The sequence below is a fragment of the Eutrigla gurnardus genome (assembly GCF_963514095.1).
Source record: "Eutrigla gurnardus genome assembly, chromosome: 8".
In the NCBI taxonomy this organism is placed as follows: domain Eukaryota; kingdom Metazoa; phylum Chordata; class Actinopteri; order Perciformes; family Triglidae; genus Eutrigla; species Eutrigla gurnardus.
Window position 1 is genome coordinate 5,688,599 of NC_139922.1, and position 18,606 is coordinate 5,707,204.

Here is an 18,606-nt window from a genome sequence, read left to right on the forward strand (position 1 = left end):
TGTTTGATGTATCAATGAAAATGTCATGATATAATTCTATATTGGTGCACAATATTATCTTAATAATTGGATCAAATAAGAGGGAAACCCCTTCAGTGCAATCATGGCATACTGAAGGCATACTGTGTGTCCTCCTTTGCTGCTTTTGGCTGCTTTTATCTGTCTCTCTGCTCGCTGACAAGGCATTACTTTCTCCAACCATATACCATATTCATCTGCTCCTGTTTACAGTCCAGTCTGCAATTTAGACAAATAAGAGTACAAAAATGAAATAATAATAATAATAATAATAATAATAATACAAATAATAACAATAATAACACTATTATTATTATTGTTATTATTAATAATAATTATGTATTATTATTATTATTATTATTATTATTATTATTATTATTATTATTATTAATAAAACAAACTTTATTTATATAGCACCTTTAAAAACAACAGTTTACAAAGTGCACAAAGGGTCTTGTTTCCTGGTTTCCTGGTTTTGAGCCTCGACTTTGGAACAGTTAGAAGAGCACCACCCGAGGATCTAAGGCTGTGAATAGGCTCATAAAGCAACAGTGTAACATATTGTAGTTTTCATTAGTTATATCGTCATTGTCCCAATTGTTTAGTAGAATATTTCCATCTTTTGGATCAACTCTTTTCAGCACTTTGTCAGAACTGGCTCAGATCTCTGACAAAAACAGCGCAAGAGGGAAGTTGCCAGCAATAATATTTATTGACAAACCCCATAGTAATACAAGAATACGTTTTCCTATATCTGTAATGAGAGGAAGAATAGCAGTGTGTGCAGGTGCATGGCTGTATATATGAGTGTTGGTTGCGAACTACAGTTTTTCTCGATCGTTTACACACATTTTCTGAATGCATGCCTCATACTCTCAGAACTCTACACACAAATCAAAAAAACACACACACAATGGGCAAAACCCCTCAATTCTCCTGCAAAATGAAACTTTACATTCAAAACAATGTTATTTCTTCTCAAAATGGTATTTTGTTGTCAAATGACACACACAAACCATCATATGAATAGACATTTATAAGAACCAGTTGAACACTGATGTGCTCAATGTAAAACACGATGAACACTTCTTCTCCATTTACCATAATGACTTAGGCCTTTTTTTGTTCAGTGTTACACTCACTACAGACAGTACACACATAAATGTGTTGTAAAATATTTTAGAATATTGTTTTTATATATTTTATTTTTCCACAAGAATACTGTAATGTACAGTGTTCATCCAAACCAACACAAAGTTGCATATACAGTGGTCTACATACAAAACCAGAAGAAATTACTGTATACAGTTACAAAAAAACAACAACTATCCCGCATCCTCTCTTGTGTTTCGGTCTGGCCACAGCACCTCATCCACATCACAGGCAATGCAAGCGAAGGCCGAGCAGCGGGGGAAATATCGCCTAGCATGGCAAATCCATGCTAGGCTCCTCCTCGTACTCTCACTCCTCTGGCTCTGCCTCTGTTGCCAATGTTGGCATCCATTGCTCCAAAACAGAAGATCTCACCTGTTGCACTTTTATGCTAATGCTCTGATTGCAAATTGTAAAACTGTGTTTCAGGTGTTTGCCCATGTGAGGAGTCAGTGTGCATAGTAGGGAAATTCACTTTAGAATTTTGAATGGCAGTGTGTTCCTTGTGGAAACAAGAGATTGTCTTCATGAAAATTGTGCCAAATGCAGAGAATTGTGTGTAGTGTTTTGAAAAAAGTGTGTTTTAAAACTGCAATTTGAGTGTAAAGCAGGAATTGTGCTTGTAGTTTAGCAGAGCTAGTTGAGGGTGTTGGTGCATGAGTTACATGTTGTGGTCATTGTGTCTCAAGTACCAGTATTTGTGTGTAACCAATCGAGAAAAACTGTAAAATATATAAAAACAATATTCTAAAATATTTTACAACACATTTATGTATGTACTGTCTGTAGTGTAACACTGAACAAAAAAAGGCCTAAGTCATTATGGTAAATGGAGAAGAAGTGTTCATCGTGTTTTACATTGAGCACATCAGTGTTCAACTGGTTCTTATAAATGTCTATTCATATGAAGGTTTGTGTGTGTCATTTGACAACAAAATACCATTTTGAGAAGAAATAACATTGTTTTGAATGTAAAGTTTCATTTTGCAGGAGAATTGAGGGGTTTTGCCCATTGTGTGTGTGTTTTTTTGATTTGTGTGTAGAGTTCTGAGAGTATGAGGCATGCTTTCAGAAAATGTGTGTAAACGATCGAGAAAAACTGTAATCAACCTGTGGAAAGAGATTGGAGACAGCGAGAGAAGCACCACATGCAAACACAAACAACCACACCCACTGGGGTTGTCACAACTTTCAGTGCTACATATACAGCATACATACTATGTTTAGCCCTAATAATACTGATGTCATGTGTGATGCAAATAATTTCATACTATAAACCACTAAATACAACATACTATACTATATTCTAGTGTCCAAACGACTGTCGACATGGAGATGGCTGGGTCTGCGGCTAGCAGCTCGTGGTGCTGCCAGCAATAAAGGCAGCCGTGCTGACAGAGCTAACAGTGTTTATCGGAGGGGAACCGGAGAGTGGGTGCTATCCCTCCATGATGACGCCGTCGGTCAGGACGACGTTATCTGTAGTAATGGCAGTAAGAGCGCAGTGCAGCCATTAGCTAACAAGTGGGGCATGCTCACATGCACTAACATGCCATTTGGCCAGCCTGGCCATATAAACAAAGCACAGAGAAGCTCAGATAACAACACACACAGAGGGAGAGCGACTTCTGCTCTGGTAGACATGATTCCACTATAGCTTTACATTGCAAATAGTTGGTTGGTACTATATCAAAGATGATGTTTTGATAATACCTTGTACAAGGTAACTAAAGTGTGATGTAGCTGTGACTTTTTTATAATAAAGGATATAATGCTGCTGACATGCTGATAAAAAATAATCAAATGCAACACTCATACTGTATGATCAAATTACTGAGTTTAACTTCTTTTTTACCCCAGTTTAAATCAAAATAATGTACTAAAGTACCAATGCTGTATCATTAACACTTCTGGGAGTGTATTAAGACAGCAGCCTCCGAGCCTCAGGGTGATGTGAAGAGCTCTTTCTAGCCTGTGATGGATTGCTTTGCTTAACGCCACAACCAACCACGTCCCCTGGCCTATACTATTGTTCCCCACAAACTACAAATACACAGGAAAATACCTCCACCCGTTTTTTTTCCCACTCGCCAACACCCCACCCTGTCCCTCCCTAGCATCCTCAACCCCTTACCTCATCCCCCTTCCTGCTCTTTCTTTCTTCTTTCTTTCATTTCTTTCCTTTGTACTGTGAGTTTCAGAGAGGAAGAGAGGGACGGGGGGAGGGATGGAGGGCAGGAGAGGGACCTTTTGTTGACTTTCAGGTGGTTTCACATGAAAAGCTAGAGTACACACCTAGGCTGCCGCCGCCGCCAACCCATGGCGTCTCACTTGCTTCCGCTGAGCACCCCTGAGTTAGCCTTCAATTGCCTCTGCACGAACAGGCGAGCACATGGACCTAAATCTACACATGCATCTAAAGAGTGCACAAAATAGACACACACTTCTGTCATTTTTTTATTTGGCTTAGCCTGGAGATGTACTGGTAGGCGTTGGCTGTGCAATGCGAGGGTGGGGAAGACGTTTTGAGAAGGAGGTGGGGCAGAGGATGTGGGTGAGGAGGTGAGGTGGCATGGAGTGTGTGTGTGTTGGGGGGAGTTGATTGCACGGCTACTTTCTCTGTTCTGTCCCTGAATGGACCGTTCTTGCTGCAAGGAGCTCAGGTAGCCTTGTGTGTGTGTCTCTGTGTGTTTTATTCCCAGGTAGACCACGGTGAGTGCTCTCAAGTTAGTGTCAGGTAGCTACGTGTCTTTGTGTCTTCAAGGCTGCCGTTGCTTGGATAGTGTTTACAGCCCAGAGAGGGAGCGAGGGAGGATGGGGAGCAGAGGGGAAGGGGCCTTGCTTTGATCTAGGCAGACTGTTCTATAGTGTGTGTGTGTGTGTGTGTGTGTGTGTGTGTGTGTGCGTGTGTGTGTGAGCATGGGAGCGAGTGTGAGAGAGGCCGAATACAAGCACACACATACTTTTTCAGTGGCACGAGCAAAGGCCCGCACACATGCTAACAACTGTGTGTGTGTGTGTGTGTGTGTGTGTGTGTGTGTGTGTGTGTGTGTGTGTGTGTGTGTGTGTGTGTGTGTGTTGCTGTGTGTGAGCTGTTTGAGCCATTCGTTTAGTCCAGGCCTGGACCAAACCTGAAATGTTTTTTGACTTGACCGCCACATCAAAAAAAAGTGTGATTTGAACCATAATTGACACCAGGGTTGGGAGGGTTACTTTAAAAATGTATTCCGATACAATTACCGATTGTCAAAAAATGTATTCAGTAACCTAATCATGATTGCTTTCCGTTACTTTTAGATCATTTCAATACCAAATATGCATATGAAGAGTTAAGGTGTATTGTTTCCCCAGCCATTCCTTCCTTTTTCATGTGCAATTATGGTGGCAATAGTGGTAATTATGCACATTTAACTAAAACGTACATGCAATTCACTCTTCACACTCAAACTTCAATTAAACTGCCATAAACCTATTCCTGTCTGTGGCTTACCTGTAAGTGTTTCCTTAAATTTGATGTTGAGTCTTTGGATAGTGATGCTATTTTCAGCACTGGTAGGCATAAGCTGCACTGCACGTTGAGGTTGTTTCGTTTTTCAGCTTTGAACACAAAATATATTTATATTTATCTATATTTCCAGCCAAAGAAAGCGTTCTCTGATCTGGAGGCCGTGATAATGAACTGGAAAACATTTCACTCCAGACCAGTGTCCTCGTGAAGTCTTGTAAGGGCACGCGCATGATGTGTATCATTCTTTACTTTGAATCATGACATGTGGTGTGGTGCGCAGTAAAAACACTTATAAGATATGATACAAACATCTAATGTTACATTACTTTAAAATTGTAATCATGCTAATAATCCCCATTTTTTCAAAAGGAATCTGTAATCTGATTACATCTTTTTTTTCTTCAAATTTTTTCTTCGGTTTACTTTTTTCCTATCCTAATTATGCAATGCCGTTCCATGTGTTCCGTTACTCCCCAAGCCTGATTGACACACATAGGGCTCATTGGTTAATTAAGTGAAATTGAAATACTGCACTAAAGTGCAATACACACATGATGACAATTGACAGGTTTATCATACAGGCAGAAACAGTTCTTTCGAAGTCTTTTATTTATTTGGATTCAAGGTTTTTTCACCTTGAACAGAATCAGGCAAAATTGTGGAGGGCATTTTTATGTTTCTGTGTGAAGTAAGAAGGCATACTGACTGTGAGGTTAGCCTATAGTTGAATCACTGGTGCTAAGGGATCAAAAGAAGCTCTGGTTCTTGAGTACTAAATTGTTTTTTCCTTTACATGTATTAGTTCTGTGCCTTAGAATATGTGTCTATATTCCCACAAACTGTAATGTAAGCTAATTTTAAAGACGCTTTCACCTCTCTGTTTGAAAATGAAGTGAAATTAGGTCCTGCAGTGTAACAAAGTTATGGGAAGTGGCCCACTGCACTGCACTCATTTAACCTTTCACCTTTCACACATCCATCGGAACTGTCAGAACAGGTGCAGTTTGAACACGTCGATGAGTTTGTGCCATGCATGGCTGCTAGTTTATTTGTGATAGAACACCGAATGAGAAGAAGACAGAGACCAAGAGAGACAGACAGACAGAGAAAGACGGGCAGAAGACCAGACATGCAGGTTTTTACAGTACGTGTGTTTTAGGGCGCCCCTCGGGCCAGACAATTAAAGAGCATTTAAAAAGATGACAGAGCTGTGTGTGCAAAAAGAAAAAAAAAGTGTGGAGCCTAGGGAGTGGAAGAGATTGCAGGTGTATGAAGACTATGTGTGTGTTTGTGTGTGTGTGTGCCTGTGGGAGTGTGTGTGTGTGTGTGTGTGTGTGTGTGTGTGGGAGTGTGTGTGTGTGTGTGTGTGTGTGTGTGTGTGTGTGTGCTGTGAGATGTAAGATCTTGCAAGGTGAGTCTGTATACTTGTTTGCATCTGACACAGTGGAAGAAACAAACACCAATAAAAGATCACTTGCACACAAATCACGCAACATTTTCAAACCCACAATTGACAGAGAGAGACCGACAACGCACATTCCTCTACAAAGAGGGGGGAAAGCAAGAGCAGAGAGAGAGAGAGAGAGAGCATGAGAGAGAGACTATGTGAAGAACGGCTCTGAAAGAGTTTTTGTGGGGGCATAACAAAGGCCCCTCAGAAAACACAGTGGCCTAGGAATGTTAATTAATTAATGAAAAACTATTCAGCCTACAGAGAATGGTGGAGAAAGATAGACAGAAGAGAGAGGAGGACAGACTGGCTGGAGCGGGAGAGCAATTCAGCTCGGTGCAAAGACATTTACAACTGTATAGTTTTGAAATAGCATGGTTATTCTAGGCCCAGTTTCTATGCAACTTTCAAGGCCCGTTTAGAGAATTTGCACGTCATAAATTCAAACGTTGCATCTTTGTTCTTGGCTTTGTACGTGTGTGTGTGTGTGTGCGTGTGTGTGTGCTTGTGTGTGTGTGTGTGTGTGTGTGTGTGCGTGCATACAACATATTGCCGCTCTCTACTGAAAGCCTCAGTTCCTCAAGCCTCAACTTTCCAGGAACTAAGAGAACAACCTTTCCACATTGACTACCATGCGTTTGTGAGTAAATCCAGTGGGGTTTGAAAAGATTTCATGAGCCCAAGTGCTTGTCAGATTTTATAAACTCATGGAAGACCATGTAATCCCTCTCATAAAACATGAAAACCACCAAAACTCCAGTTATGTGCTGTGATTGAATTTCTGGAATGTATCAGGATCATCAATCGTCGCAGTGTTCTATTGAGCAAAAATAATTAACATATGAACGAGAGAGTCTCATTTTATAGCATTCTAACATTTTTGTTCAGTGAATGGGAAAAGCACGGATATAATTCAGTATAAAAATCTATGCAGGCAAGAATCATGTGTTGTCATAAAAGAAAGGGAGGTCGGATGTGATTATTTTCAAGATTCTGTGGAAAAAGTCCAAGTGAGCACACAGACTGTGAAATACAGATCGGCTTTAGCCTGAGGCAGCTGACACTTCCTTACAAATCCACACTCTCTATAGACTGAAGTGTGTGTGTATGTGAAATGGATATGTGAGCTTTGTGCTGGTCACTCATAATCTGTTATTTTCTATGGGTGTCCCATGTGCGTGTGTGCATGCAAGCATGTGTGTTTGTGTGTGTGTGTGTGTGTGTGTGTGTGTGTGTGTGTGTGTGTGTGTGTGTGTGTGTGTGTGTGTGTGCAATCGCGACATTCCAGCAACAGAAACCTGAGAAGGTGTGACTTACGAGACACTGGATTCAGCTCTTTCTGGGGACTGAGGGGTGCTGAAGTGTCAGAATTCCAATTTCCTCCAAACAGTCACTCCCAGTCACACACTCTGACCCTCTGCATCTCTCTCAAAGAGCCAAACAGTCATTCTTATCTCCCACAGCCAGCTTTCTCATCCTCTCTCTTTCAGCTATAAACACTCTCGTTTTCACCCAGCTCCATTCATCAGGTCCCACAAGAAGAAATCTTGTCTCACACCGCTGTACTGCATCGCCACCCCACTCCTCACACTAAATAGTCACCCTTTCGCTTCACATTGAGCTTCCAGGCAAAGGAAAACTCGGGGAAAGGAAAAGAGGGAGAGAGAGAGTGAAGAGTTTGAGAATTGCCAGCCCCTCCTACTTTCCGGAGATGCTCCAGCCCATCCCTAAATTGTGGGCCAATGAGGGTGGCTCATTCACAACTCATGCGCTCCTTCTACAATAGGTAAGGAGAGAGGGACAGAGAGAGTAAGAGATATCCACAAGGAGTGAGGGAGAGAGAGGGAGAAAGAGGGACTGTTTGGGGGAGAGAGACAGCGAGAAAGGAGAGGGCAGAGTGAGAGAGAAGTCAAGGAAGAGGGGCAAGAAGTTCCAACAAGGTTAACCCCTGGGAATGAAGCGGTGACTGGGAGACCCAGACATGAGGAGATAAAATAGTGACAGGGACAGATTCACGTGTGGACAACCTGCACAAAAGAAGAAGAAGAAGTGAGGGGCTTTTGAACATTGCCAGGCATCAGGAGAGGAGTTTTTGGAAAAAGCAAATCCTCACTTGATCAAAGCTTCAAACATCATAGAGGTGTGAGGAGACAGACATCTCTACAGGTGTAGATGCAGACAGGTGGACAGTCAGACATGCTGCCTGTGCTTGTGCTCATCTGCGTGGCCGGAGGAGTTTGGGGGTCCACCCCGGGAGTGTTGGGCTACGGACGGGTGCAGGACAGACAGGGGTCCGCGCTGTGCCCGTCTCCATGCCAGTGTGAAGAAGACGGGATCTTCGTCATGGTGGACTGCTCGGAGTTGGGACTATCGTCGTTGCCGACCAACCTCAGCCCTCTCACCACTTACCTGTGAGTACCTCATGTTACTGTTACACCAGTTGGGGACCTGGGTATGTTATCGTATCCCATTTCACTTTGTCCTGACAGTTTCCTTGACCCCAATCATGATTTCCTTGTGTTTCCACTCTGTATCTAATCCCTCAGGGGAGTCATTCTCCTCGATTCTCAAACGTTCTCACATCCCTTCTCACTCATCATGATTTAGTGCCTATTTGTTTGACATGAAAAAATAAAAGCATGTTTGCCAATCGTGAGTTCAAACTGCTGGTCTTGATCATTCAGTTTTGATTAAAACACAAGTCAAGCTTGGATTCCTAAAATTAGAGCCGAAGGCAGCAGTCTCTGAGATGTATGACCAGGAAAGCAGCAGAATCTGCATGGACATACAAACAGACCTTCCCAACCTGTGTGTTGACCACTACGGCGAAATGACTGGACACCTTCTTTCAGTATCAAGTTTCTTAGCGCCAACTGGAGACCCAGCGTGAAAGTGTGCGTGTGAAAGTGTGTGTGTGTGTGTGTGTGCATGTGCTTGGTGAACATATATGCAAGTGTGTTTGAAACATAGATGTCTAAATGCTTGTGTTTTATGACCAGTTTTATGTCACTAAACTACATCTAACTGTTGTTTGATACAACAAATGGTTAAACAGATAACCTTAACCTTTTTTCAGTCCTTTGATTGAATTTCTTTAAAAAACATGATATGAGTATGTGTTTGGAAGGCTGGCTAGAGACGTGGCATATACACAACATCTTGTCCCCTTGATAGTCAGTGACTATTCCTAATTTAATGGGGGAAATAGGTGAACATACAACTAACGTGATGATACGTTTTCCATGTCCTGTACACACTTTAGGTGCATTTACAAAAAAATGTGTTGACTTCAGAAATGGAAAGTTCTCACAGTCCAGCTCCCTATGAGCGACTGATAATATGTATTTTGGATGTATAAGACTGGAAAGATAACAGATGTTAAAACATTTGAGGCTAACAGGAGGGTTAACCTTATTCATCAACATGCTTTAGACTTATTCTATGTAAAACACAGCAGAGCCGAGCGGTTTCTTACACCACCCTGCTGTGGCTTAAAGCCAGATCTTTCAAATTGCTTCACTACATAAGCCCCTGAGGACAGATTAGAGACACTTTGTGATAACTGATATTGAAGTGATAGAAGTCAAATCCAGGAAACAGGGTGTGATAGAGAAGTTGCTCACTAGGGGCTCTACAAGTGTTACATGAGTGGAGGGCCAGAATAGAGGGAGGGAGGAAACCCCAACCGTTAATGTCGCAAAAGAAACATATAAGACAAATTGAATGATGTCATTTCATTATGTTTGCTCAGGGTGTTAAAACCTTGAGTTAATGGAGGTGAGATATGGTCTCAAACTCCATCCAGGAATCATTCTACCTTTGAGAACATCAGAAGTGTCGGCCCAACACACAACTAAGTTCTCACATATACTCACAAACACTGAGGGATGAATCAGAGAGGAAGAGTGCTGAGCCTCTCAGTCTACCTCTAAAATAAGTGATGTAAAGACCTTCTCTCTCTCTCACACACACACACACACACACACACAAACACTCATTCCCTACAAACACAAGAGTAATTGCTCATTTCCCCTCGTTACCTAACAGTGGAATTGGACCAATTAGTGAGTTTGAGGGCTGATTTAGAATAAGATAAATAAACTCAGAGACCAACCGCACATGCCCACACACACAGTAGCGCACATGCACACACACACACGCACACACATGCACTCACTCACACACACACACACACACACACACACACACACACACACACACACACGCATCACTACAGAGGGAAGAAGAAGGGAATGTGGGACAGCAGGAGAGATGCCGCAACAAATTAAGATAAGAGAATCACAGATTTCCTCGCTGATAAAAATCATCAAACACAAACAAAACAACCTCCCCGTCCTAACCCTGCCCACATGCTTACACACACACACACACACACACACACACACACACACACACACACACACACACACACACACACATTGCATCCCAGAGTATAAAAGGTTACAACAGCGGAGAGCCGGTCCAAACCCCACCAGGATCTGTGGAACCGTCCAGCACGCCCCGTTGTGCTGTGGAGGCTGGATTAGCCTCCCAGCACACACTGAAGGCTGTCGAGGTCACACGGATTTGCTTGGGAACAGTCCACATTACGATCCACATCCACACAACGCTGTGAAAGTGTATGACATCATTCAACCGTGTCATCGGAGAGCTCTTCAAAGTGAGCGCAACTGTTCATGCTATAGTGGCCGAGGGGGCAATCCAGGCGATGCATGATTCACTCCATTTTTTTAGTGTTTTGTTTTGCACATTTGGATGACCCCACTGGGTCTAAGCAGATACATAATGGAACACTAATTCAACAAAAAAACAATCGTATGACAACACTGAGGCGAATACAGGTTGAATCTGCAAAGGAATTTAACCATTTCAGGCAAAGGTGCTCCGAGCATCTCAGAGTCGAGTGGGTAGAGATTTATGACAATAATTGTTTCCGTGGGCAACATATGAAATAAGCTGTCATGTGAGACGCTTTGACAGGCCTTTTCTTTGATATCAGATTAGAGAAGAAAGACAGTGCCCAAGGGTGTGTGTCTGCGTGGGTGTGTGTGTGTGCATGAGAGAACACAGAGAGGACCGCTGCTCTTTTAATGTGAGGCTGCATGTGAGGTAACTTGTCATAAGAGATGCAGTGAAACAATAAGTCCCCGTCTGTCACAAATGTTAGCTGGGGAGCAAATGAATTAGTCAGCTGTCCCCTTGATAGATGTAGGCTATCGATAATTAGGTTTAATCATGTAAAAAGAATGAATATGTTGATGATATACGGTACAGAGACCGTTTCTAAGGTTGTCAGGTGCTTATGTTGACACATCTCACACTCAATTCAGCGGTCAGTATATGCTTGCGTGTGTGTGTGAGAGGAAAAGAGTGTGTGGGTCCGGGGCTGGTCTGTGAGTTTAACAGCCATTAGGTGATGCTTTGTGGTAGCGGTGAGTGCGGTGAACTTCTAACGGTGTTTTGGCCGAGGCCAGGAAACCACAGCTAGCACATTACTAGACAGAGGAAAACCAAGGAGAGTGTGTGTGTGTGTGTGTGTGTGTGTGTGTGTGTGTGCATGCGTGTGTCTGTGTTCATGCGAAGACCACCCAGACAGCAGAGGGGTTTTTTTTCTAGCAAATGGAGGTGAAGCAGGAGTTTAAGAAACATGGAGAGAGGGCGGATGAAGAAAAGGAGTGAAAAGGTAAGGATTAGAAATTGGTGACAGAAAAATTTGTGTTGAAAGATACATTTTGAAGATTCGTTAATTAAGCAGGAATATACACACACACACATGCACGCACACACACACACACACACAGTACAAACACATTCAGGGGACAACATCCTGTATGGTGACCATGACTGTAACAGTCGTGTGCGTGTCATTTAACCATTATGTTGATGGAACGATCCTATCACGAGAGACCGGGGGTCACACTGTAAACATCATGTCTGAGAAAGAGCGAGGGAGAAAGAGAGAGAACATGCACACACACAAACATACACACACACCTACACATACACCCGCACTGTACAAAAAGGCCGTTTGTATTCCTAGTTTTGTAATTATACGCATATTTGTAATGGCAAATGTTAAAAGAACCATATCGACCACCTGGGTTACATATTTTTTTTATTTTTGAGATATTCAATAAAAGTTACAGAATGTTCCTCAAAATGTTTGTCAAGGTTCGTTAAAACTCACCTCAGTGTTGAAAGCCCCTTTCTAGCTCAAATTCAAAATTCAGTTCTTGTAAGAAACTATTTTTCCAGGCGTAATAACATTCAGCCTCGGATCTCTTTGCTCTGTTGTGATTGACAGCTCAGAGGGCAGAACCAAACTGTAAATGAGGTCAAAGATTGGCTGAAAGTTAGACTTGGGGCTTGTGTGATTTTCAGGCTCAATAGTCGTAAAATTTATTTTATTTTCAACTTCTCTCAGTACGTCTTCCTTATATTCATATGGGACTTGTTGAAGTTCTTCTCTGACCAGGATCTTATTCTCTAAATGCCTTTAAACAGTATCTCATACAAGCGTTCACCTCACCGATTGCTGGTCCAATCACAGCCAATGAGATGCAACCATGTGCCTGTGTCGAGAGTGTGCATGTTACTGAGGTCGGCATATGCTGAAGTGACTCTCTCTTGAATGAATATTACCGGCTTACTCCACCCGGGCCACTTATGTAAACTGGAAGTAGCTGTCATTATTAACAAGTGTAAACACAACCTGGTTATAGCTTCGGACACAGACGCAATTTGATATCAATGTGCAAATTTGAATGGCTTTTATTAGAATAATACAGTATTTTACTTACTTTCACAAGGTTGAATGACCTAAACGCAGCAACTCTGAGAGTGTCTTACACACCATGGTGTGGGGGGTGCGGGGGGTTGTCGTCAGTGGAGGGTTCTCTATATAGCACTATCAGCCCCAGCATCAGTGTCCTGGCTCCAGACATCTTTGGTAGCCCCCCTCCGTGCCTCAACACTGCCCCCCTTCTCTCTGTCGATCCTTGCTTCTATACCTATTCTCCTTTCCTCACCTTTCCTCTAACCTCCTTCTTCAGATAGAACAAGAATGTATACATTAAGTGCTTGAGTGTGTGCATGTGTGTGTGGCTGGGGGTGTTTTGTAGGGACACAAATATGATTACAAAGTCACGTTGTAGGGATTTGCCTTCCTTTTGGGGACAAAGTGCATGCCCCCATAATTTACGTTAAGGTTAGGGTATGGGTTGGGATTAGGCTGTCGGTGGTTATGGTTATGGTTAGGGTAAGTGTAAGGGAATGCATGTAACGGACGTGGATGTGTTTGTGTGTGTGTGTGTGTGGATGTGTGTATGTGTGGCTTCTGAACAGGTGTTGAAGCTGGTCCTGCTGCACTAAGTGTAAATGTATGATCACTGGTGTGCAATGTGCCTCTTGTAAAAATCTAAATGAATGAATATAGCTCTGGGCAGCAGTTAAAAGGGAAGGGTGTGTACCCAAGCCAAATGGTAAATGTTTTCAATGTGTGTGTGTGTGTGTGTGTGTGTGTGTTGGTTGGTTGAAGGAGGAGGTGCTTTGGCTACAAGCCAACTAACTAGCAGCTGTGATCAGTGTTGTGGAAGGGAGTTACACATTATACAGAGAAACAAGTGACATACTGCATATCATTACATTCGGCATAAAAAGTGGCATTTGTTTTGCACTAGTATTTCCGTTCTCATTGAAGTGCCTCAAAGTGGCAATTCCTCAGCTCTCTTCTAGAATCAGTGGAAGCCCAACCTTCTGCCTGCAAACACATGTTTTATGCCAGACGAGTGTTGGGGAGAAGGACGATGCAGTTAGTGTTGGACAGTGCAGCAGTTTGTGGATTCCTGAGAGCAACCTGGGAGGCTTTTAAATGTTGCCCAGGGACAGACGGGAGGTAGGCAGGTAGAGGACAACAATGGAAACAATGGCAATTCCCTCGGGAGCGGCAGGCAGAGAAGACACAGAGGCCATAGTGTGCTCTACCGTTCCATATCCTGTCCTTTAGAAAACAAGTAGAAAGCAATCACGACACAAGATCTTAAAGGGAACTAGGGTGGTGGAGCTGGAGATCAGGGAAGGAAGTGGAGATGAGATGCACAGGAGCATGCACGTGGACTCAACACAACAGTGGTTCCTATTCATAAGGGTGAGACCTGTCCCCACCAAATTAATATGTAAATCTGCATGTGTCGTGTGATAACAGCGTGACGCAAGTATGACATGGATCAAAGGAATGTGCTCCGTGTGACGCGTGTTTGAGGGGTGAGGGGCTGCTTCTGACTGAGAGGATTCACAATGTCCGCATGGCACAGATTCCTATTGAGCCATTTTCGAACCTTGGGAATCCATGGGAATGTTTGTGTATGAGCGTGTTTGCATGGCGGTACAAGTGCACTAGCCCTCTCCTTTCCACCACAGAGAAAGCATTGTCTAATCCTGGGCCAGGCTGCGACGAATGTCCCAAACTGTAGTCTGGTGCATGCACATGCATATACAAATGTGCATCCATGAGCTGGGACTGTCAGCTGTCACTGATGTCATTGGGTTAGATAACACATATGGGAGACTAATAGTTTTTATCTGGTTATCAATTTTCACCAGTAACTGCTGTTTTCTTTTGCATTTTCTTTTCTCCCTTCTATAAAGCACTTAACTTTGAGGCTATACATTTAGTTCTTTATTTTGGTGGTAAAATGTTATAGAGAAATAAATGGTAATACATTAAGAGTAAAATGAAAAAGCATTCCCTTTTATGTCTATAAAAGGGAATGCTTGTACAAGTTTTGATAGCAGTGCATGCAGCTCTGCAAGTTGCCTGAGCATCTCAACATGAGTCTAGCTCAGTCTCTGTCTGCTGGTCTATGTGATCGCTGGCCTGGCCTGCTGACTAAAGTGGCTCATGTGGGGCAGGCAGTCTGCAGGTGATGACTAGTAAGAGCTAATGATACTTACTGCCCTTTATAACAATGTACACAGACAGACACACACACACACACACACATATGCACACACCCAACAGGAGCCGTCACCCACAAGGAAACACGTTGCACAAGCATGGATGCACGTAGGCTACACACATTCTGACTCCGATCTCTCTGCACAGCATCAAAGCACGGAGCAGTGCTGATACAACAATGCTAGCAGGGATTCGGTTGGGAGAATGGACCATTGGGACCGCAGTTAGCTAAAGGGAACAAAGATGCATTTAAATGTTGCACACACCTCAGGGAACACACAAACATGTACACCGTGTGGCCAAATAAAGGTACTGCAAAGGAATGTCCAGAAAGTAGAAGAGTGGATGCAGAAAACAGAAGGTGGAGAGATAAATGAAGTAAGGAGAGAAAGAGACGACGCTTCAGGATTTGCTTAGGTGAATGCAGAAACAGCAGTCAGGTCACTATATGGCAATAGTATAATCCTTGCAAAGACTGGACTTCACAGGTGTATTTTCCATCTTCAGTAAAGGGAGGCTGCAGGGAATTCAGCCACTGCCGAGCCTCTGCAACTGCAGCCAGACTTACTCGCGTCTTTATTACATGTCTGAGAAGGAGCAAAAGGAGGAAATCTGGACTTTTTACATGCATGGCAAGAGGCCAAACTAAATCTCTTTAAACCAACAGCAGCCACATGTCCTCATTGATATGAGGTAAGATTTCATCAAGTGCTGATCTAAGTTCAAGTCTCAATGCTATCCATGGGTACTGTGAAATATATGGAGCAGATGAGCTGATCTAAAATCTGTGAGTGCAGCACTAAAGTAGGAGGGAGCCAGGAGTGGATTTGAGCAGTCTTCTAACTAGATCCAGTGTCCTCCTGTTTCTGCCATTCAACCAAATGAAGTCATAATAGAGCCTGACACTAATACTCATCGGGTTTCATTCACTGTTGTATCCACTGCTGAGAATCTGTCTCGAATCAGCGTGTAGGAATGGACACCTCCGTAAGAGATACCTTTTCAGGATGTGTGGAAAAGTGGTGAAATTTGTAACCCTTCTCCACACATATTTTACTATTATTTTAACAGGTTTCTGTGGCAAGTGGTTGTCCTATGCACACGGGACATTTCCTTCATGTGGCATTTTCGGTCCGCTTCGATTTAGGAACAAACTAAATACTCATATATGAAAGTCAGACAAAATATACATGGCGAAACAATGAAATGAGTAGGACGATGGGCAGGGTTCTGAATGCCTCTCTGCCTTCCAAAGCTATGTCCTACCCACAACAGCTGCCTGTCAGTCCTGTCCACATGTTGGAGGCAGTTTTATGTTGTGTAGTGCCGACTGTTCCAACACTTCCTGTTCCATTACTGAAGTGCTTGACCTTTCACCCCCCCACCCCCACCCCCACCTCTCCATCTCATGACAGGGTGTATGTGGGAGGACAAGGACCGGACATAGACTGTGTATGTGCACGTGTGTATGTGCAGTACAGCAGGGTATGAATAAGTCCCAGAGGGCATGAGTATGTTTCCCATGACATGGCCTCAGACTAAACAGCCGCTCTTTCCACCCAGGCATCTGCCTGTCATTCTCCCCTAAACCGCAGCGAGCGGAAAAGAGCACCACCAACAGAAGCATCTCCCTTTTCTGTCTTGTTATCTCTTCTCCGTTTCTCTTCCTCCATCCCTTTCTGTTTCTCTGCTCTTTTGTAGCCAAGTCCTCCCCGTGGCCTTCCTTGTCCAGGTGAAAGACTTCTCCTTGCCCTCTCCCTCGCTCTTTGTGCCCTGTGAATGAGAGAACGAGAGAATAAGAGAGGGAGAGATAAAGAGAGACTGCCTTCGGACACAAAGGGCAGTGTACCCCTCCCAGGAAGTCTGGGAGAGAGGGAGAAAAAAAACACATCTTTAGAGGAAGGAGGAGGGGAGGACAGCATTGTACCCTCCTTCCTGACTCTTTGTGTGTGCGTGTGCATGCCTGTGTGTGTGTGTGTGCAAGCTCATGTGTGACGGGGGAAATTGAATGCCAAAGCAGTCAGTCTATTCAGATAGAAAAAAGCTAACACTTAGACCTCACCCTCACACACAATACACATACACATTCTGTTTTCTCTCTCTCTCTCACGCACACACACACACACACACACACACACACACACACACACACACACACACTGTGCCCAAATATTGACTACCAATTGCATTGTGTGGAATAAAAGATCCTCTTTCATTGTGGCCTTAACTGTTTCAAAGCACTAAGCGGAGAGGATCAGACTGGCTGAATCTGACTGAAGACATTACTATCATAGTTACTGTAAAAGAGAGCCAAGGTGTGGCTCAAGCACAGAACTCCTGCCCTCTGGGCAAGGCTCCGGTTGTTGATTTGCACTAAAGATCTATTACTCTAATGTTCCTCACGGATAAGCCGCCTTCAAAGTGCAGAGCTTACTGCCATTATTGGCTGTTTGTTTGGTAAGAGTCTCCACCTGAACGAGTGAGAAAGGGATTGGCAGGGAGGCAAGAAGAAAGAGACGGAGAAAAAAGCATGGAAGGAAGTGAGAGGGAAGACCTCGGGGTATATGGCTCTGTGTGAAGTGGTTTTGTGTTCATGTGTGAGTCGTGAAAAACATCCTTCTCAATGTACCGTACCTGCATGTCATTTTAAGCTTGAGCAACCTGCCAGAAAAGTTTCCATACTAGTGAAATGTATCAAGTCATCTCCACTTGGCCTCCTCCCGCACAGCTATGTCTGACTGGCAAATTTCCCCAATGACGATAGAAACAGACACCTGACTGCTGATCACATCGGCCCCATTCTGAGGGTACATTCACTCACCAGGGTGGTCCGTCACCCACCACACAAAAGCCACCCGGAGCCTGACGTTTGTACAATTGCCTGTTGATGTAGCATGGGTATGTGTGTGTGTGTGTTTGTCTCAGAAGACAAACTTGTGTGTTTTCTTTCATATGATGTGGCTAGTTGTTTTGAGCTAAATCAAGCAACTCTTGTCACAAATTCTTGCAGTTTGGTGGTGGCTACAGCGGACCTAGGGGCACATTCACACCCACACACACTGTGATCACAGAGCCGATAACATACCTCAGTGGTTCTATTGACGCTGAAGACGAAACATGATAAAACACATTATTTTTATTACCGGACAGTGTAACCAGATGCTCCAATTGAAATGTGAAACTGAGATGGGGAGACAAAGAGCGAGTGTGAGGAATAGAGTGGCATAAGAGAGAAGGAAAGAGAGGGAGAGAAAGGGCCAAGGCCGATGAATGGAAATGTACCTCTGTTTTTTCATGCTTCCGTTCCCCCCTTAAGACGAGCTCCTTGCCTTGGTTACTCTATCAATCACAGCATAAAGCAGTCAAATATCCAGTGCTTTACCCTTTATTCCCATGCCAAACCTTCTTCTCTTACATTTACATGCACACAAGCGTATACACACTCACACACTTTAGAGAGCAAAGAATAAACAATCTATCAGGGCATATTGTATAGTAACA

General features: G+C 43.4%; 1 protein-coding gene across 1 annotated transcript in view; it reads left to right on the plus strand.

Annotated features, from left to right (window-relative positions):
* The first annotated feature begins 7,913 nt into the window (after positions 1-7,913).
* The window catches only part of lgr6 (leucine-rich repeat containing G protein-coupled receptor 6), a 36,664-nt gene continuing 25,971 nt past the window's right edge, over positions 7,914-18,606 (plus strand). Inside the window, exon 1 of the mRNA XM_084014472.1 lies at positions 7,914-8,539. Coding sequence (XP_083870598.1) covers positions 8,301-8,539 — 239 coding nt within the window. The 5' untranslated portion in view covers positions 7,914-8,300. The remainder of the gene's footprint in view (positions 8,540-18,606) is intronic.